Source organism: Nomascus leucogenys, chromosome 19 (assembly GCF_006542625.1).
Source record: "Nomascus leucogenys isolate Asia chromosome 19, Asia_NLE_v1, whole genome shotgun sequence".
In the NCBI taxonomy this organism is placed as follows: Eukaryota; Metazoa; Chordata; class Mammalia; order Primates; family Hylobatidae; genus Nomascus; species Nomascus leucogenys.
Genome location: NC_044399.1, coordinates 35,795,106 through 35,815,819, shown reverse-complemented (window position 1 = coordinate 35,815,819; position 20,714 = coordinate 35,795,106). Strand labels below are relative to the sequence as shown.

The window sequence follows — 20,714 nt, the reverse complement described above, 5'->3', positions numbered from 1 at the left end:
GGGGCTAGTTGGAGTTGGGCTGAAAGGGCCTAAAGTGGGGTCTAAAGGGGATGTCCTGACTCGGAGGGGGATCAGCAGAACGCCAGGGGGCAGCGGGAGCTGCGGGACATTCGGGCCTCAGATAGTTGGGTCCAAGCGGGTGACCTAGATCCAAGAGCAGGATGGAGCTAAAGGAAGCCAGGAAGGATCCTCCACAGTTGACTTCGGGGTAGCCACGGCCTGGGCCTGCGAGGGTGGATGAGGACCCGAGGGTCCGGCTGGGGCTGAGGGGCGGCCTGGAGCCCCGCTGCAGGGAAGCGCCAGGCCGGAGGGCGCGGCCTGCGCCTGACAGGGCGACGGGAACCCTCGACAGGTGGACCGGGCATGGCCGGACCTTCCGGGCAGCCCATCCCGAGGGCACGACTGGGGGCTGCGTCCCTCGAGAGGGGCCCTGAGGTGGTGGGCCCAGGCCGAGGGGCAGGCTGGGGCCTGAGGGGAGTCCCGGGTCTGAGAGGGCAGCTCCGGCCTTAGGCGGCACCCGGGCCTGAAGGGGTTGGTTTGGGCCTGAGGCGGCGTCCGGAGCGGACGAACTTGAGGGCCAGGCGGGGACAGAGCGCCCGAGTAGCCGCGCCACGGCCGGCCGCACTTGGCCCCAGCACCTGAAGCAGCTGCGCCGCGAATTCTAGAACTCGGCGGGGCGGAAAGGACAGAGACGGCGACTGGAGCCCAGGAAGGAGCCGGCGGGCGGTGCTCGCCTGAGGGCGGGGCCTGGGCGGAACCGCCTTCTGGGCGGGCCTCGACGGGAGGCTCCGCCCCCTGGGCGCGCCTCCAACGGCGGCGACGTGCGCTGGGCCGGGGCCTGGGTGCCCCTGAGGGTCAGTCCCCGACGTTTCCGTGTTCCTCAAGCGTCTGCAACCCGCCTGGGTTGCGGCGTCTGCTCGCCCTTCTGCGTCCGCAGCTCGGTCCCCACGTTCCCGGTCGCTGGGCCCCACGGGCCGGGAGCGTTGCCCCTTTAACGACAGTAGCCAGGGTCGCTCCCGGATCCTTCCCGGGACGGCGCGCACCCGCCCCTCCGCGCGCGCCCGCGCTTCCCCCGCTCCTCGCTCCCGCCCCAGCTCGCGCTGCCCGGGCGGGCGCCGGCCGCTGGCGCCGCTACTGCTGCGGCCCCCGGGGCGCGAGTCCGCCGCCCGCCGCCCGGGCACCCGGCGAGGGGCGGGGGCAGCTCCGAACCAGCCCCGGATCCTTCCCGCTCTCGCCTCACGCTTCCCAGAAAGCTTGTCCCTCTCCGCCGAGCTGCTCCGGGAGCCCCGCTGCGCCGAGGTGAGGGCTGGGGAAGGGGGAGGGAAGGGACGCCCGCGGAGGAACGTGCCGGGTTGGGGGGCGGGGAGCCGGGGTCCGGCGGCGCGATTTAGGCTCAAGAGCCGGGATCATGTGCTGTTTGTTCCGCGGAGGCGCAGAGAGGTGCCAGGCCCGGGCGGCCGCCGGCTGGCTGGACAGGAGGACGGGTCGGCATGGCCGCCCTGAGAGGCCGGGCGGGGACCTGTGTGAGAACCGCCGGGTGGGCAAGGTGCAGGTGGCCCAAGACCCCCTTTCGGGCCGGTTGGCCCCACCCCAGCCGCCCAGTATTCTCCTTGTACCCCACGGCTGCTTCAGAGCTGGACCGGCTGACCCCTGTCCCTACCTCTATTCCCTTACCCCGCTGGCCCCCAGCCGTGCCACCCCATTCCTTGTCCCATTAGCTGCAGCAACGGCGTCACCATCGCTTGTCCCCACCAGTGTCCTTCCCTCCCCTGGTCAGGGTCTAGGGGGTCAGGGCTGTTCTTCCTGAGCCAGCTTCTGTGATTCCAGCTACTCCCTTCCTGTCCTGGGACAGACCAGCCCCTCACCCTCCCATGCTCTGCCCAGGAAGACTGGTGAGGGGAGGCCCAGTGTGACAGGAGTTTGGGGCCCACTGGGGCCACAGGAGGGGGCTCAGCATCCTTTATCCCTCTTCGTGGTTCTCCTCCCTGTTGTCCGTGGGCGTGGGCTGTTCAGCCTCTCCTCCCAGGGTGTGGGCACCCGATCACCCACATTCCTGGGCTCCAGCCTGGCACCTTCCTCAGGGCAGTGGACGCCATAGCACTAGCCCCAGGCTGGGGCTGGCACCAGCCAGCCGGCTTCCTTTTCTTTCTCCCTTTCAGGGAGGCCCCAGGGACCCTCTACCCTCAAACACAGGTATTTCTGGGCGCCCCAAGGGTGGAGCCCTGAGGGTTGGTCTGATGGCTACAGGATGACCCTACCCTCCCCTGCCCATTGTCCTGGATCCTGTGGAGGAAGTGCTGGGGGCTGGGCAAGGGGCTTAGAGCCCACACAGCTGGCCCTGTGGATCCCAGTCCTGGGCCCTACCTACAGCCCTTGGACTTTGCCCATCCGCACTACCGGCCTGGTGCATGGAGGTTGTGGGCCTCAGGTGGGAACTGGATTCTCCCTTGCCGACCCTGTGGGGGAATTTTAGGACAGGTTTTGCATTTGCAGTTTCCTCTCTGGTCTCTTTTCTGGGCTCCCAGTTTATGCTTTGGCCCCGGAGTTCCCCATCCTGCCTCTTTAACACCTTGTGTTTGCTGTGCTGTGTGTCTTCCTCCTTTCCTCTCGCATTCGTTCCTTCATAGCATGACCTCAGGCTTGCCTTGTGTCTTATTTCTCTAATTTTCTTGGTGTCTGTGACTCTCTGCCCCTCCTCTCTCTCTTCCCACCACCCTCACATCTCTGCCCATGTGCCCCTCTCTGAATTGCCCTCTGTCCAGCCTCTTTCTCTCTCTGTCCTCTATCTGAACGTTCAGTACATTTGCGAGTGACAAGGAATAAAAATATCACCGTCCCTGCCCTTGGATTCACATTGCATTCAGCCACTCCAGAGGGTCAGCTGTCCGTACTTTTCCTACTATTCCCCCGATAACGTGGGCCCTCCAACCTGGGAACCCCAGACAGGTCTCTGGAACCACAGATGCCTCCTAACAACTCTTCCCCCACAACCAGGGTATCTCCCAGAGCCCCACCTGGTGTGGCCAGGCCCCAGGAGTAGGATGGGGCTCCCCCTACGAGGGCCAGTGGCAGCCAGAACTGATACATCCCACCTGGTCTGGGGCCAGGACGCCAGGTAACTCTGGGGGAGACCGCCCAGGTTCCTGCAAGCTGGTATATGGCTGGGGAGAGAGGCAGAAATACCTTTGGGAGTCTCTCAAGACAGTGACATTTGGGAGGAAAGCCAAGGGAATAAGAGCTGGGTCCTTGAGAGGCTGGGTGGCTTTGGGGGAGATGTGAAGAGACTGGTTCCGGGAAGAAGCTGGGAGGCAATGTTTGGGTCCCCGCAGTGGTTCTGACCCCACCACTCCTTTCTCTGTCCTCCAGCTGAGGAGGGCAGGAGTGTCTGGAGCCATGGCTGGTGCCTCGGTGAAAGTGGCAGTGAGGGTTCGGCCCTTGAACGCCCGCGAGACCAGCCAGGATGCCAAGGGTGTGGTCAGCATGCAGGGCAACACCACCTGTGAGTGAGTCCCAGGGGCCTGGCTGGGCACAGGCAGGGAAGGCCGGGCCCAGCTGGGCCCACCACACAGGGCCATCCCGCTAGGCCAAACTAAGAGGAGGGTTATGCTGGGCACAGAGCAGGTGCTAGTCGTAAGGGTGGGGGCTGGGGCAGGCTGGCCTTTCCCGTGTTCCCAGTCCCTGGGAGGGGGAATGTTGGCCTGGAGCCCTCCACTGCCCAATCCAGGGAGGCAGCTCAGTGGGGGCGGGTCCTAGGAAGCCAAAATTAGCTTTGGTGGCTGGAGGGGGTGGGGAATATTAAAGGGGAGAGATGAGTCAGGACAGTGGTGAGGAGTGGGATGCTTGGATTCCAGCGGCTGGTGGGGGTATGGGCAGGGACTGGGAGTACCTGACTTTGACTTTCCTTCCTTTACCCTCTCCTGCCCCTCAGCCATCATCAACCCTAAACAGAGCAAGGATTCCCCCAAAAGCTTCACCTTTGACTACTCCTACTGGTCACACACTTCGGTGGGTTGTTGGGCTGGGGGAAGAGCAAGGCAGTGAGAGACAGTGGATGTAGGTCCTGAGGAGGGGACATGTTACGAACTAGGACCCCCCAGGGGATTAGTCAAGCTGAATTGGGAGAATGATCCTGGGTGGGGGTGGTAGGACCCTTAGGCTATGATTGAGGCCTCGACAGGAAGGCAGAATCCCTTGGGGTAATTAGGACTAGCAGGGGCTAGATAGGATCCTTGGGGTGATAAGGACAATGATGAGGGTGAGAGGGCACACAGGTCTTTGGGGAATCATCAGTGATGGAAGCAGGACCCTTGGGACAGAGACACGAAGGATAAAGACATCCAGGGTTCCTCTGTTTTTCTCTGCCCCTACTTTCTCCTAGGCAGAGGACCCCCAGTTTGCATCTCAGCAGCAAGTGTGTCGGGACATTGGAGAAGAGATGCTGCTCCACGCCTCTGAAGGCTATGACGTGTGCGACTCTGCCTATGGGCACACCGGGGCTGGGAAATCCTATACCATGATGGGGCGGCAGGAGCCAGGGCGGCAGGAGCCAGGGCAGCAGGGCATCGTGCCCCAGGTACGCCTAGGACCTGGTGGGGCAGCCAGGGCAGGAGCGTCTTTAGCTGCCGTCTGAGGAAGGAAGGACCAGGGTCTGAGGATTATGGAACAGAGACCTGGCTCTGAGGCCATTGGTGATGGGAGATAGAGGTTGACTGCAAGCTGGACAACCTTCTGGGGTGGGAGGGTCTTTGCCCCTATCAGAGGCAGTGAGCCTCAGTGAGAAGAGCAAGACTTTGGCATCAGTGAGCCTTGGTTTCGAGCGCCAGTTTTACAACTTACTACTATTTTACTTGGTTTCATAATGATTTGTGAGTATAGTTCTCCTGCAGGCTTGTGTACCACCAGTAGAGTGTTAAGTGTAGAAATGCCGATTGGGATCACAGAGTTAACCGTAATTGTCCCTGGCTGTCCAGCATAGCAACCTGGCACACAGGCTTGGGAGTCAGGACTCCTGGGGTTTGCACCCTGGCTGGCTGAATGCTAGCCTGTGATCTTGGGCAAGTGGGAACCTCTCTGAGGTTGTTTTCCCATCTGTGAAATGGGAATAACCCCTCCCTCAGGGCTGTGGGTAAGGGTTAAATGGGGTCACTTGGGACTGGCCCTGGCCTGTGGCTGGACACTTCAGGTGTGCCCTGAGCAGGAGCTTCTCTGTATTTCCCTGTGTCCCCCTCCAGCTCTGTGAGGACCTCTTCCCTCACGTTAGTGAGAACCAGAGTGCTCAGCTATCCTACTCTGTGGAGGTAAGCCCGGGTCTTAATGGTGGCAGGGCTGAGAGGGGTCCAGACTGCTGAGGGCCGTCGCGGGAATCAGACAGCCTGGGAACTAATCCTGGCTCTGCTGGTTACTGACTGTGACTTTGGGGCAGTGATTCTGTCCTTCAGCTTCATATGTTCATCTAGGAGATGCTAATGATCGGATGCACTTCCTGGCTTGTTGGGCAGGTCGCTGAGCTAGCATCCGCAGAATGCTTCACACTGTGTATTAGCTGCAGTCACTTCGATCATGTCCAGTGGAGTCAGATTAAGTTTCGTTGTCATTGTTGTGGCTAGTTTTGTTACTTCTCATTTGCTTTTCCCACTCAGGTGAGCTATATGGAGATCTGTTGTGAGCGGGTACGAGACCTCTTGAACCTCAAGAGTCGGGGTTCTCTGTGGGTCCGGGAGCACCCCATCCTGGGCCCCTACGTGCAGGACCTGTCCAGATTGGCTGTGACCTCCTACGCAGACGTTGCTGACCTCATGGACTGTGGAAATAAAGCACGGTGAGGCAGGCTGATGGAGCAGAGGGCAAGGGGGCCAGGGTTGGGAAGGTGAGAGGCAGGATCCAGTGACTGCTTCCTTTGCCCCCAAGGACTGTGGCTGCCACCAACATGAATGAGACCAGCAGCCGTTCCCATGCCGTCTTTACCATCGTCTTCACACAGCACTGCCATGACCAGCTCACGGGGCTAGACTCGGAGAAGGTGGGATCGCCCCTGCTCCCGCGCCGGACGCAACCTCCCTTGGCAACAGGGACAGTGACATGGTAGAAGGGTCTTGGGCCCTCCCTGCCCTTGCTGGGTTGAGTGCCTCCTCAGGACTTCCATGACCGCGCCCCACCCCCACCCTGTTTTTCCATCAGATCAGTCTGTCCCCCTCTACTGTTTGCTTGTCTTTTTTTTTTTTAAGGCAGAGTCTCGCTCTGTCACCCAGGCTGGAGTACAGTGGTGTAGTGCTGCGATCTCAGCTCACTGCAACCGCCACCTCCTGGGTTCAAGTGATTCTCCTGCCTCAGCCTCCCAAGTACCTGGGATTACAGGCATGTGCCACCAGGCCCGGCTAATGTTTTTGTATTTTTAGTAGAGACGAAGTTTCGCCGTGTTGGCCAGGCTGGTCTTGAACTCCTGACCTCAGGTGATCCACCCGCCTCAGCCTCCCAAAGTGCTGGGATTACACATGTGAGCCACCGCACCCGGCTGTTCTTATGAGACCCAGGACAGGGCTCGGATCCCTTGTGTGTCCCTTGTCCATGCCTGCGGTGGGCCTGTAGCTATTTGTAATTGAGCGAGTAACCACCGTCTCACTGTTGTCATGTATTCTGTTTCCCCCGGCCTCCTCCCTCGCCTCCTCCTGGCTCTCTCTAGCCCTTGCCAGCTGCCCACATTCCTGTTGGGTGCTTCCCTGATTTGCCTGCCCCATCCTCCACCCGCACCTTATCTCCTGCCTGTTTCCTCTGACCCCAGGTCAGTCAGATCAGTTTGGTGGACCTTGCTGGGAGTGAGTGAGCCGACTCCTCAGGGGCCCGGGTCATGCGCCTGAAGGTGAGGGGGCTTCAGAGGGTGGTTTGTTGTGGGGCAGTGTTGTGGGGTGTGTGTGGAGGTCTCCAGTCAGAACCTGAGACTCTCACTGGGGAGGTAGGAAGGGGAAGTGGATCAGATTGGGAGAGGAGGGTCTCATCCCCACATTCCTCATCCTTTTCTAGCAGGGAGCCAACATCAATAAGTCCCTGACTCCACTAGGGAAGGTGATCTCGGCCCTTGCAGATATGGTGAGACCTGGGTGTTGGAAAGAGAAGGGCTTGGGAAAGGGGGGTGACCCACCCTAACCTCCTTCCCCCTTTTATCCCCCAGCAATCAAAGAAGCAGAAGTCGGATTTTATCCCCTACAGGGACTCTGTGCTCACCTGGCTGCTCAAGGAAAATTTGGGTGAGGGCCTCTTCCTCTTTCTCTGCCGACCCTGACACATCCCACAGACTCTTTCGATACGTCTGACAAATCCCCTTGCTATGCCGAGAATCCCAAATCCCATTGTCTTCCTTCTCCCCCTGACCCTTCAAAGGGAACATCCTTTTGAAGATTTCCTGATGCTGAGAACAAGGCCATACCCTGCCGTCAAGCCAAGGGCCTCGCTGACCTGGCTACTCATGACCTCACTGACCTGGCTACTCATGACCCCTGCCTGATCCCTGATCCCTGATCTCACACCCACTGCTGCACTGCTGACTTCATCCCCCTTCCATGCTTCTGTGACTGTCCTGCAGATATATCTCCCTGACCTCATTCCCTCCCATAACCAGATGTCATGGTTAGTTCCACCACCCTAGATTCCCTTACCTCAGACCATGACCCTATAAGACCCCCGCCTGGGCAGTGGGCCCCAGCCCCATGACCCGGTTTGACTTTTCTTAGCCCCTCCCTCAGCTAAAGCTTTTCCCTGCACTCCATTCACAGGTGGGAACTCACAGCAATGATGGCAGCCCTGAGCCCTGCTGACATCAATTACGAGGAGACTCTCAGCACCCTCAGGTGGGGCTTCTGGCTCTAGCAGGGATGGGGCAGAGTAGGAAAAGTGCCAGGAGTTCAGAGGCGAGTTGCTCAGGACCCTCCTCGTGAGACGGGGGAGGTCCCGGAGCCCTGCCACAATATCTTGAGACCTGGGAGAGGGGGAAGGAGAAACAGCAGACCAAGGGTCCCCTGCCCCCAGGCCTCACCCGACCCTGCTCCTCTGTCACCCAGGTATGCTGACTGCACCAAGCAGATCCGCTGCAATGCCATCATCAACGAGGACCCTAATGCCCGGCTGATTAGAGAGCTGCAGGAGGAAGTAGCCCGGCTGCGGGAACTACTGATGGCTCAGGGACTGTCAGCCTCTGCTCTGGAAGGTCGAGGTTCCAGGGAGGGGCAGCTCAGGGATGCCCCTTGGCCCACCCCATCCCTCCTCACTTGCCTTTGCCCAGTCCTGGAGCCAGGGAGGGACGACGCACTATGAAACCCTTCATGTGCTCAGGGACGTGGATACAGATGTGCAGAGGGGACGTATGTCTTCAGATGTTACAGAGCTAGGAGGGACTAATTCTCTAGGGGAGAATCAGGATCCAGAGGGACCTGTCAGGCTCCTGGAACTAATAAAATGACTGTTACAGGAAAAAATGGCAATATATACTTACAGGTCAAACAGTAAATTGTTAAGAAGAGGCTAGGCTACTGGGTGACTTTCTTGACAGAAGTTCTTGCAAAACGTCAGAGTCGAAGTGGACCATAGCCTAACAGAGCTCAGTGGAGTGCTTTCTAGCATGTCAGGCTCAGCCTCACTGATGGAAATAGTGTCCAAATCAGAGGATGTGTAATCCATGTTGACTGGGTCAGGAATGGACCCTGCATTCAGTCTTGAGATCATCCCATTGAGAATAGTCAGAGTGCTGAGGGGCACAGTGTGGGGAATATGAGTGTTCTTGGAAAGAGAAGGATAAGGTAGCTAGGCTGTTTGCCTTCCAACATTTGAGGGATTTTCTTGCAGAAGAGAAAGCAGTAAGGACTTTTTATCCCAGAGGGCAGAACTAGAAACACCAGTACACATGACGTGGGGCCAGTTTCAGCTCAACACAGCTAAGAATTCTTTTTTGAGACGGAGTCTCGCTCTGTCACCAGGCTGGAGTGCAGTGGCTTGATCTTGGCTCACTGCAACCTCCACCTCCTGGGTTCAAGCAATTCTCCTGCCTCAGCCTCCCAAATAGCTGGGATTACAGGTGCCCGCCACCACACCTGGCTAATTTTTGTATGTTTAGTAGAAACGAGGGTTTTAGCCTGGTACAGTGGCTCATGCCTGTAATCCCAGCATTTGGGGAGGCCAAGGCAGGCAGGTCACCTGAGTTGAGGAGTTCGAGACCAGCCTGACCAACGTGGTGAAACCTCTACTAAAAATACAAAAATTAGCTAGGTTTGGTGGCACACGCCCGTAATCCCAGCTACTCGAGAGGCTGAGGCAGGAGAATCGCTTGAACCCAGGAGGCGGAGGTTGCGGTGAGCCAAGATCTCGCCGCTGCACTCCAACCTGGGTGACAGAGGGAGACTCCATCTCAAAAAAGAAAAGTTTGACACAGAGGTTTCTAGATGGGCCAGGCTGGTCTTGAACTCCTGACCTAAGGTGATGCGCCCACCTTGGCCTCCCAAAGTGCTGAGATTACAGGTGTGAGCCACTGTGTCTGGCCCAGCTAAGAATTTTCTTTTTTTGAGACAGTCCCGCTCTGTCGCCCAGGCTGGAGTGCAATGGCGTGGTCTTGGCTCACTGCAGCCTCCGCCTCCTGGGTTCAAGCGATTCTCCTGCCTCGGCCTCCCAAGTAGCTAGGATTACAGGCGCCCGTCACCACACCAGGCTAATTTTTGTATTTTAGTAGAGACGGGGTTTCACCATGTTGGCCAGGCTGGTCTCAAACTCCTGACCTCAGGTGATCCACCCACCTCGGCCTCCCAAAGTGCTGAGATTACAGGTGTGAGCCCCCACACCTAGCCCCACCTAAAAATTTTCTGATGGTGCAAGTCATCTAATAGTGGGAAGGACTGGCCGCCTCCTTCAGTAATGAGCTTTCCACCCCTGGAGTTGAAGCAGAGAGACTGGGTGCCCATTTGTCGTGGCTGCAGTAGGAGGGCTCGCTCCTTGCCTGGTAGGAGGCTGACCAGCAGTCTTCTGTAGTCCTTACAGACTGGTCCTCTGTGAGGCTCTTGGTCTCCTGGATGTCTCTCATCAGCTCCTTTCCTTAGCCTCATTCTTTTTCCTCTATCTTCCTCCCAGGCCTGAAGATGGAAGAAGGGAGTGTCAGAGGCGCCCTGCCAGCTGTGTCATCTCCCCCGGCTCCAGTTTCACCCTCATCACCCACCACACATCATGGGGAGCTGGAGCCGTCATTCTCCCCCAACACGGAGCCCCAGATTGGGCCTGAGGAAGCCATGGAGAGGCTGCAGGTGGGAAGCTGGAGCTGGCAAGGGCTGGGGGTCTGGGCGTTCCTGGGAGTTCACTTCTCCAAAGTCAAGCTTGAGAAAGAAGGAATTCTAGGAGTAGCGTGGCCCCAGGGTAGGTTGTCCCTACCCTGGGTCTGCTTGTCCCAGACCATCCTGAAACCTACCCACCCTTAGGCCCCCAGGAGACAGAGAAGATTATAGCTGAGCTGAACGAGACGTGGGAGGAGAAGCTACGCAAGACAGAAGCCCTGAGGATGGAGAGGTGTGAGGGCCGACAGCTGGGGTCCTGGGAGGAGTTGGAGGCTGTGGGGGGGGGAGGTCAGGCCCTACAGGGAAGGAGGTCACAGGCAGTGAAGGTAAGACTGACATTTGCCTCCCCTCTGCCCACAGAGAAGCATTGCTGGCTGAGATGGGGGTGGCCGTCCGGGAGGATGGGGGAACTGTGGGCGTCTTCTCTCCAAAGAAGGTGAGTGAGGAATCGGGCGAGGAGGCCTAGAGAGCTCACTGGATGCTTAGAAGAGAGGCAGCAGGTGCAGGGTAGTGAGTGCTGTCCCTGATCACTCCCTTTGAGGTCCCCGGCTTGTCCGTCCATCATTTCTGTCCCCTCTGCTGCCACCTCCTCTCTGTGTTGTCTAGTCATCCCTGCCTTCTCCCTCCAGCCACTTGACAGTCAGCCTCAGGAGAGGGAGAGGACCTGGGAAATCGGAGGTTGGTTGGGATAGAGACTAAGGCACTGTGCATGCTTTTGTATCATTTGTGTTTTGTATTCTGTGCATACTCAGAAAGATAGCTAAAGAAATCTGTTTTTCAAAAGGATAACTTGGGAAGACAAGACTAAAGGGAATAGAGGAGGCGTGAGCACTACATTGTAAGACAGTGGTTACCAGTGCAGCGAGAGATTGGTTATAGATGGAGGCACCCGTGTAGCTTGGAGCTATGCCGCAACTGGTTTCCTAGAGAAGGTGGTTTGGACAGTGGAACCTGAAAGGTGGACAGGACTTGGGGGGTATGGAGGAGTAGGGCCACCATGAGGTTGAACAGCCTGGGGTATGTGTTGGGGTGAGTGGGACACGCCAGTGCTTGACACGTGCCTGCCGCCAGGTTTTAGGTGCCTAATAAATCTTTGCTGAATGGAAGGAAGGAGCAGGGCAGGAGAGGTCAGGCTCAGGTGGAGGCAGAAATGATACTCAAAATATTAATAACCATCCGGCACAGGGACTGACCAGTCAGAAAGGGCACTGGCTATAGACAGCCAGCACCACTGTACCGCTGCATACCAATGAAGGGATGGTGCAGAGGCCAGTTTGAGCAGAGCATGAACTTCCAGTTCCACCAGGGAACCAGCCCAGCCTGTCTGGACCATGGTGTGAAGCAGCAGAGGATCAGGCCCTAAGTCAGATACACTGTGCTCTGAGCCAGACAGGGTCACTGGGGGCTGCCTGGAAGAGGTGATGCGTTACCAGAACAAGGCTTCTCTCTGTTTTGTAAAGTCAGGTCCATCTGGGGGACTAAGCAAGCAGGGATCACTGAACCCCTGTTCTGAAAAGGGGAGAGGGGTTTTGTCTTGCCTGGCCCAAGCCACAGTGAGGGAGTGAGAGAGCTGTGGGCAGCAGGCCAGGCTGCTTGTCTGGGGTCTTGACTGGGGCTTTGGGGTCCTTCTGAGGGAGCCAGACTCTTCTGGGACCCAGCCACACCTGGGTGGAAAGAGGGGCTACAAGATGCCCTCAGCATGGCTTCCAGCCACCTTTGTATACCTGGAGCTGGGCCGCTTCCACCACGGTTGCAAGGATGGAGGAAAAGCAGAAAGTAGTGGGGAGACTGGTGGGGTGGAGGTTTCTTCCTTGGAGAGCTTGCAGAGATGCCACCTGCCAAAGCCTGGAGACCAAAGGAGGGGGTTCTTGTTTTAATTGTTCTTACAAAGGTAATACACATCAGAGAGGACATTCTAATAGTTCTAAAAGGTGTGTACAGTGAGAAGTTACGTCTCTCAGTTTACAGCATTTTGTTATAGAAAAAAAAAAAGTAACCCTCCATCCTTCCCACCCTTAAGTTCCCCTCTCAGAGGCAGCCTTCATTATGAGTTCTTTTTTTTTTTTGAGACGGAGTCTCATACTGTCACCCAGGCTGGAGTGCAACGGTGCAATCTCGGCTCGCTGCAACCTCTGCCTCCCGGGTTCATACGATTCTTCTGCCTCAGCCTCCCAAGTAGCTGGGATTACAGGCACACACCGCCACCCCCGGCTAATATTTTGTATTTGTAGTAGAGACGGGGTTTCACCGTGTTAGCCAGAATGGTCTCAATCTCCTGACCTTGTGATCTGCCCGCCTTGGCCTCCCAAAGTGCTGGGATTACAGGTGTGAGCCACGATGCCCGGCCCAAGGAGAATATAGTAAGAACTCATAATGGGCCGGGCACGGTGGCTCACACCTGTAATCCCAGCACTTTGGGAGGCTGTTGTTGGGGACATTGGCAGTCAGGGATACAGGAGGCCTGCTTTGGAGGGAGTGCTCAGGGGTCCGCTGAGTGGAAGTACAGAGTCCGGGAGAGAGGCCTGGGAGGGGGTCTTGGACAGGTGGACTAGAGCCAGGACATGGAGGAGGTCCAGGGATGCCAGGGGAAAAAGTAGGCTCAAGTCCAGCGGGGCTGGGGTTCCAGCTGGAGAGGTCTCAGCAGCGAAGCAAAGACATGGCCATAGCGAGGTGTGGGCAGGAAGCTGGGAGACCTGAGGGGTGGCAGGAAGGCAGGTGGGCCTGGGGCAGGGTGGTGCTGAGGGATGGACAGGTGTGTGGCAGGGCAGCAGCTGGCGAGAAGGGAGACTTCCCCAGGCGTGGCAGCGGTGGCGTGAATGGGGGTACAGAGGCAGCATGGCCTGTACGCCACCCAGAGTACTGCCCAGCAAGGGCAGGGCTGTTGTAACGGAAACAAGTCAGGAGAAAGGGCTTTGGGAGAAGGGAATGGGCCGGGTTTTCAGCACAGAGCAGCATAACAATCACTCAGGTGTTCAGGATGGACTTGGCCTGGGGCCTTAGGCAGGGACAGCCCCAGGCGGGTGCTGCAGGGACCCAGGCTTGAGGTGAAGCAGCCGAGGGAGGGGTAGTCACTGTGGAAGAGTCAGGGAGTCTGCTTCAAGAAACATGTTTGTTCCATTTGCTTTTGAGTTGAAGTGACACTTTTTATTTTTAAATTGTGAAAGTAATTCATGTGTGTAGGAAATTCAAGGTTGATGAAAGGTGGGGAGTACCAGTCTGCTCACTCAGTCTCCCCCAACTCTCCAGAAGCTGCAAGGTACATTTTGAGGAAAGAAATGATGGGACCTGAGACAGAGGAATATAGGGAAGAAGAAGAGAATGCAGGGGGTCCGGGGCTTCTGGTCAGGGAGCCTGGTGGGTCGAGGTGCTTCTGAAGAGACAGGCCTTGGGAAGGGTTGCTGACCTGGATGCAGCAGGATGGGTGGGGCAATTTTTGTAGGCCCCCCGTGTGAGGAGAGGGTGGATCAGGCTGTCCCGAAAGCGGTTGGTGTGAGAGGTGGGAACCAAAGAATGTCATCAGGGTGGAGGGATGACGATGGGAGGAGTACAGAAGGCAGGAGAGCTTTCCAGAGTGAGGGGGTGCAGCTGGCAGTGCCAGGCCTGGAGGGGTTTCTCCTCCCACCGCTCCCTCTCTTCCTTTCCATAGCGCCCCCTGGCTGGCTCCCCCTGACCACCTTTCTCTCCCCGCTTAGACTCCCCACCTGGTGAACCTGAACGAAGACCCTCTGATGTCTGAGTGTCTGCTCTACCACATCAAAGATGGCGTCACCAGGTAGTGTGTACCCAGCGGCCTGGGGGGGCAGCCTCTGCTTTTGGGGTGTGGCTGCCAAGGGTTGGCCACATTGGCGTCTCCCTTCCCTGGTGGTCCCTGGAGATACCTCAGATCTCTAAACAGCTGCCTCCACAGCCCTGCATGCTCTTCTAGCTTCAAGAGAAGTTGGTGAGCGTGCCTGCTCAGTGGCTGTCTTGCCTCCACCTGCCAGTTCGGTTAGGGCGAGACATCCTTGTTTACTGGGGCAGGAGAGTTGGGAAACATAGACCCCGCATTCTTTTTTTTTTTTTTTTTTTTTTGAGACGGAGTCTCACTCTGTCGCCCAGGCTGGAGTGCAGTGGCGCAATCTCGGCTCACTGCAAGCTCCGCCTCCAGGGTTCACGCCATTCTCCTGCCTCAGCCTCTCCGAGTAGCTGGGACTACAGGCGCCCACCACCACACCCGGCTAATTTTTTTGTATTTTTAGTAGAGACGGGGTTTCACCGTGGTCTCGATCTCCTGACCTCGTGATCCGCCCGCCTTGGCCTCCCAAAGTGCTGGGATTACAAGCATGAGCCACCACGCCCGGCCTAATTTTTGTATTTTTAGTAGAGACGGTGTTTCACCATGTTGGCCGGGCTGGTCTCAAACTCCTGACCTCAGGTGATTCACCCGCCTCGGCCTCCCAGACTGTTAGCATTACAGGTGTGAGCCACCGTGCCCAGCCAATCATTGTATTCATTTTTGAAAGTATTTGTGGAAGGCCCGCTGTGTAGAATGCATTTTGTTATGTATTTGGATGACACAAAGGCATATAATATACATAAGTAAAATCCTACAAGGCCTGGCCCTCTCCCTCTCCTACCTCCTTTCTAGCACTCTCGGCCTCCCAACAAATTGCTTATGGTTCTCTGCAGACCCCACACTGTGTCCTACCTTTGTGCCTTTCCTCTTCCTGGAAGATCCTCCACACCTCACAGCCCCCTTCTACTGGCTGGCTCCTACTCACCGGTGAGTCTCAGCTTAGCTGCTGTAGCCTCAGGAGGCCTTGACTCTCTCAGACTGGGTTAAGAATCTCCCTCCCTCCCTCCCTCCCTTCCTTCCTTCCTTCCTTCCTCCCTTCCTTCCTTCCTTCCTTCCTCCTTTCCTCCTTTCCTCCTTTCCGTTCCTTTCCTTCTTTATTTTTCTTTATTATTATTATTACTTTTTTTTGAGATGGAGTCTTGCTCTTGTTGCCCAGGCTGGAGTGCAATGACACCATCTTGGCTCACTGCAACCTCCGCCTTCCGAGTTCAAGCGATTCTCCTGCCTCAGCCTCCCAAGTAGCTGGGATTACAGGTGTGCGGCACCACACCTGGCTAATTTTGAATTTTTAGTAGAGATGAGGTTTCTCCATATTGGGCAGGCTGGTCTTGAACTCCTGACCTCAGGTGATCCGCCTGCCTGCAGCCTCCCATAGTGCTGGGATTATAGGCGTGAGCCACCGTGCCTGGTCACTTTTCCTTTCTTTCTACAGGGTCTTGCTCTGTTGCCCAGGCTGTAGTGCAGTGGTGTGATCACAGCTCACTGCAGCCTTGATCCCCAGGGCTCAAGCAATCCTCCCACCTCAGCCTCTTCAGTAGCTGGGGCTACAGGTACATGCCACTACACCTTGTGAATTTTTTTAATTTTTAATTTTATTTTTTGGTAGAGACAGGGTCTCACTATGTGTTGTGGACCTCAGGTGATCCACCCGTGTCGGCCTCCCAAAGTGCTGGAATTACAGGCATGAGCCACCGCGCCCAGCCTGGCATTTATTCTTGATTAAAATTTGTCAGCAAACTAGGTGCAGAAGGGAGAACTTCCTCAGCCTGGTAAAAACCTATAGCTAACGCTAACATCATACGTAATAGAGAAAGGTTGAATGCTTTCCCCCGAAGATCAGCGATGAGGAAAGGATGTCCATTCTCATTATTTCTAGTCAACATTATACTGGAGGTTCCGGCCCATAAAATAAGGGAGAAAATTTTAAAACACCCATATTGGAAAGAAAAAAGTATAACTGTATTAGCAGACAGTGTAATCACTTATATAGACAATTCAATGAAGCCTATAAGAAAGGTAATTGTGATTTAGCAAGGTTGCAGAATTCAAGATCCATGTACAAAAATAAAATATATTTCTATATATTAGCAACTAACAATCAGAAATGGAAATTTTAAAAATAACATATACAATAGCAACAAAATGAATGAAATATATAGAGATAAATATGGAAAAAAGTGTGTGAGGCTCATATACTAAGAACTATGAAATATTGCTGAGATAAATTCAAGAAGACTCAAGTAGATAGGATGATATTCATGAGTTAGAAGGCTCATTATTAAAATATCAACTATCTCCAAATTGATCTACAGATTTAATAAAATTCCAATCAAGCAGGGTGTAGTGGCTTACACCTGTAATCGAAGCATTTTGGGAGGCCAAGGTGGGAGGATCGCTTGAGCCCAGGAGTTTGAGACCAGCCTGGGGAACAACATAATGAGATGCTGTCTCTACAGAAAATAAAAAAAAATTAACCAGACATGGTAGTGGATGCTTGTGGTTCCAGCTACTTGGGAAGCTAAGGTGGGAGAGTCACTTGAGCTCAGCAGGTCGAGTCTGCAGTGAGCCATGATCACACCACTGCACTCTAGCCTGAGTGACAGAGTAAGATCCCTTCTAAAAAAAAAAGTTCTGATCAAAATCCCAGCAGCAGTCTTTTTGGTAGAAATTGACAAGCTGATTCTAAAATTCATATGGAAGTCATATGGAAATGCCAAAGACTTAGAATGACCAAAATAACTTAAAAAAAAAAAAACATGAGAGTTAACAATACTGATTTCAAGATTTATTATAAAGCTACAGTTGTCAGGACAGTATGATATTAACATTAAAATAGACAAATGCATCAGTAGAACAGAAAAAAGAGCACAGAAATAGAACCACACAAATATGAAAAACGGATTTTTTATACACGAGAAAAGGCAATTCGGTGGTGAAAGTAAAGTCTTTTCGGCAAATGAGACTAAAACAATCTGATACCTTTATATGAAAAAAATGAACTTGTATCCATACTTGCACCATATACAAAAATTAAAATGAATTACAGACCTAAATGTAAAACATAAGACTGTAACACTTTTAGAGGAAAATCTTTGTGACCCTAGGTTAGGTAAAGATTTTTTAGATACCACACCAAAAGCATAATCCATGAGAGAATAAAAATAATAAATTAGACTTCATCAAAATTAAGAACTTCTCTTTGAAAAGCACTGTTAATAATAAAATAAGCCATCAAGGAGAAAAAATTTGCCAATCATTATCTGAAAAAGCACTTGTACCCAACATGTATACAAAGAACTCTCAAACTCAACAATAGAAAACTTAACACAATTTTTTCTTTTCTTTTCTTTTTGTCTTTCTGGAAACAGGGTCTCGCTCTGTCACCCAGGCTGGAGTGCAGTGGTGTGATCATAGCTCACTGTAACCTCAAACTCTTGGGGCTCAAGTGATATTCCTGCCTCAGCCTCCTAAGTAGCTGGAACTACAGGTACAGACTGCCATGCCTGGCTATTTGTGCCTGGCTATTTGTGTGTGTGTATAGAGTCATGGTCTTGCTATGTTGCCCAGGCTGGTTTCCAACTCCTGGGCTCAAGCAGTCCTCTCACCTTGGCCTCCCAAAGTGCTGGAATTACAGGTGAGAGCCACTGTGCATGGCCAACAATCCAATTTTTTAAAAGGGCAAAAGATTTAAACAGAAAATTCACCAAAGATACATGGAGGGCAAATAAGCACATTAAAAGATGCTCAACGTGGGCTGAATGTGGTGGCTCATGCCTACAAATCCCAGCACTCTGGGAGGCTGAGGGGGGAAAACTGCTTGAGGCCAGGAGTTCAACACCAGCCTGGGCAACACAGAGAGACCTCATCTCTACAAAAAAAAAATTTAAAAATTAGCCAGGTGTGGTGGCATGCACCTATCGTCCAGCTGAGGTGGGAGGATCACTTGAGCACAGGAGTTTGAGGCTGCAGTGAGCCATGACTGCGCCACTGCACTCTAGCCTGGGTGACAGAGCAAGACCCTGTCTCGAGAAAAATATATATATGTGAGGTTTGCAGCCAGGCGCAGTGGCTCATGCCAGTAATCCCAGCACTTTGGGAGGCCAAGGCAAGTGGATCCCTTGAGCCCAGGAGTTCAGGACCAACCTTGGCAACACAGAGAAACCTCATCTCTCCCAAAAATAACAAAAATTAGCCAGTTTCAAAACCTGGTCTGAAAATAAATAAATAGACTAAATAGATTAAAATTTAAAAATAAAATTAAAAAAAATTTAAAGGCCAGGCGTGGTGGCTCACACCTGTAATTTCAGCCCTTTGGGAGGCCAAGGAGGGCAGATCACTTGAGCCCAAGAATTCGAGACTAGCCTGGCCAACATGGCGAAATCTCATCTCTACTAAAAATATAAAAAATTAGGTGGGTGTGGTGGTGCATGCCTGTAATCCCTGCTACTTGGGAGGCTGAGGCAGAAGAATCGCTTGAACCTGGGAGGTGGAGGTTGCAGTGGGCTGAGATCGCACCACTGCACTAAAGCCTGGGCAACAGAGCAAGACTGTCTAAACACACACACACACACACACACACACACACACACACACATATATATAATATATATATGCATACATAGGTGTGTGTGTATGTGTATATCTACACATACACACACATATATGTGAGGTTCATATCAATCACAAGAGCTTACCATCTTCAATGGCATTTTGGATAGCACGAAGTCCGTCTCTTATGGCATCCTTGACTTGTGTGAGAGTATTCATATTTGGTCCTTTAACCAACAAGGTAACAGAGCGAGGGTTAACACACTCTTCGATAATAAAAGTGAACTTTTCTTCACTCTAAAGGGTGGCACAAAAATAAATAACTTTAATATTTAATGTCATCATAAAATCAACAATTTATACTAGAATACAATCTTCATTTGAATTTTTCTTATCAAGCATAACTAAAGATATGTTTAAAAGGAGTTAAGTTATATCTGAACTCTTAACAAACATTTAGGTAAATAAACTGTAAAATCTGTTCCGTGAATTAGATCTCAAAACACAAAACATGAAATAAAGGGTCAAGTAGTATTTTTCTTTAAAAAAAGGAGCTTAGTATTCACTTTATAACCACTATTCACAGAAATACTCACTAATGTATGCTCAGACACAAGACCAGCATGTCCCAAGCAATCTACAGTGAGATCTTCAAAAGAAGATCTTCGGAGCCCTCGCCAGAATCACCCTTAATGAAGAGTCACAGGGAGAAGACGTCCATACACGCATGACGAGACGGGCCTGGAACAGAGCCTTCCCGCACAGCCTCAGAAAGGACCCACCCTGCTGACACCTTGATCTTGGACCCATGGCCTCCAGTACTGCGAGATGGTAACATTCTGTTGTTGAAGGTGCCCAGTCTGTGGTACTGTAAAACAGCCCTAGGAAACTAACACAGCCTGTTAGCCCACAGATGGAGAGATGGAATGCTCAGTGGAGCTCCAGGCTTACTGTCTACAGCTCCCAAAGTGTGCTACTGGACCCTTGGATGGGTGTAGGTATGCACAATAATTTTGGGTGATGCAGGGTGAATCATTTCAATTGACATAATAATGTGTTTATCTTACTGGGTAAATCAGGGGTCCCCACCTGTTAGGAACCAGGCTGCACAGCAGGAGGTGAGCAGCCAGCCAGTGAGCAAAGCTTCATCTGTAAAAACAGCTGCTCCCCATCCCTCGCATTACCGCATGAGCTCTGCCACCTGTCAGAGGAGTGCTGCCGTTACATTCTCATAGAACCCAACTGTGAGCTGCGCATGCCAGGGATCTAGATTGTGTGCTCCTTATGAGAACCTAATGCCTGATGATCTGTGACTGTCTCCCATCACCTCCTGATGGGACCATGTAGTTGCAGGAAAACAAGCTCAGGGCTCCCACTGAGTCTATATTATGGTGAGTTGTGTAATTATTTCATTATATATTACAGTGAAATAATAATAGAAATAAAGCACACAATAAATGTAATGGGCTTGAATCATCTCTGCATCATCCCTTCCCCTTCTCCCAGGTCCGTGGAAGAGTTGTCTTCAAGAAAAGTGCTCTCTGGTGCCAAAAAGTTTGGGGACCGCTGGTGTAAATGTTTCTAAGAATAGTTAAGCAACTTAAGCTTTACATGCTACAAAAAATACAGATTTAAATGCTAATAAAAATAGGTGCAAATGAAAACACTCTCTGTGGTCCAGGGAATCTTAACCATTCTATCAGAAAGACTTGCAGCTTGGAGCTGCAGCTGCCCTCCCACATCCTGTCCACTGTAAAGCCCTGCAACACACTCACACACACACACACACATGCACATACATACACATACATATACTTGCACACACATGCACATACATAAATACATTCACGTGTATATACCTGCACATACACACGCACATACATACACAGGCATATACCTGCACACACATACACAGACACACACACATGCTGTGCTTCATGCCTTCACTAGGGTGGCCTGGGAGGAAATGCGTGTTTTTAGGAGAAATGAAGACAACTCAGGCCCCTCATTCTCCTGGTGTTTGCACAAGT

The 20,714-nt window shown here is 53.2% G+C and overlaps 1 protein-coding gene across 1 annotated transcript in view; it reads left to right on the top strand.

Annotated features, from left to right (window-relative positions):
- The window catches only part of LOC115831451 (kinesin-like protein KIF1C), a 141,749-nt gene extending 121,716 nt beyond the window's left edge, over nucleotides 1-20,033 (top strand). The window contains 18 exon segments of the mRNA XM_030799455.1: nucleotides 2,995-3,113; nucleotides 3,363-3,499; nucleotides 3,929-4,005; nucleotides 4,379-4,573; nucleotides 5,232-5,297; nucleotides 5,640-5,818; nucleotides 5,908-6,019; nucleotides 6,779-6,856; nucleotides 7,018-7,083; nucleotides 7,166-7,244; nucleotides 7,766-7,841; nucleotides 8,052-8,197; nucleotides 10,105-10,274; nucleotides 10,454-10,533; nucleotides 10,662-10,737; nucleotides 13,994-14,073; nucleotides 14,929-15,063; nucleotides 19,295-20,033. Of these exon segments, the coding sequence (XP_030655315.1) occupies nucleotides 2,995-3,113; nucleotides 3,363-3,499; nucleotides 3,929-4,005; nucleotides 4,379-4,573; nucleotides 5,232-5,297; nucleotides 5,640-5,818; nucleotides 5,908-6,019; nucleotides 6,779-6,856; nucleotides 7,018-7,083; nucleotides 7,166-7,244; nucleotides 7,766-7,841; nucleotides 8,052-8,197; nucleotides 10,105-10,274; nucleotides 10,454-10,533; nucleotides 10,662-10,737; nucleotides 13,994-14,073; nucleotides 14,929-15,063; nucleotides 19,295-19,415 (1,992 nt within the window). The 3' untranslated portion in view covers nucleotides 19,416-20,033.
- The last annotated feature ends 681 nt before the right edge of the window (nucleotides 20,034-20,714 follow it).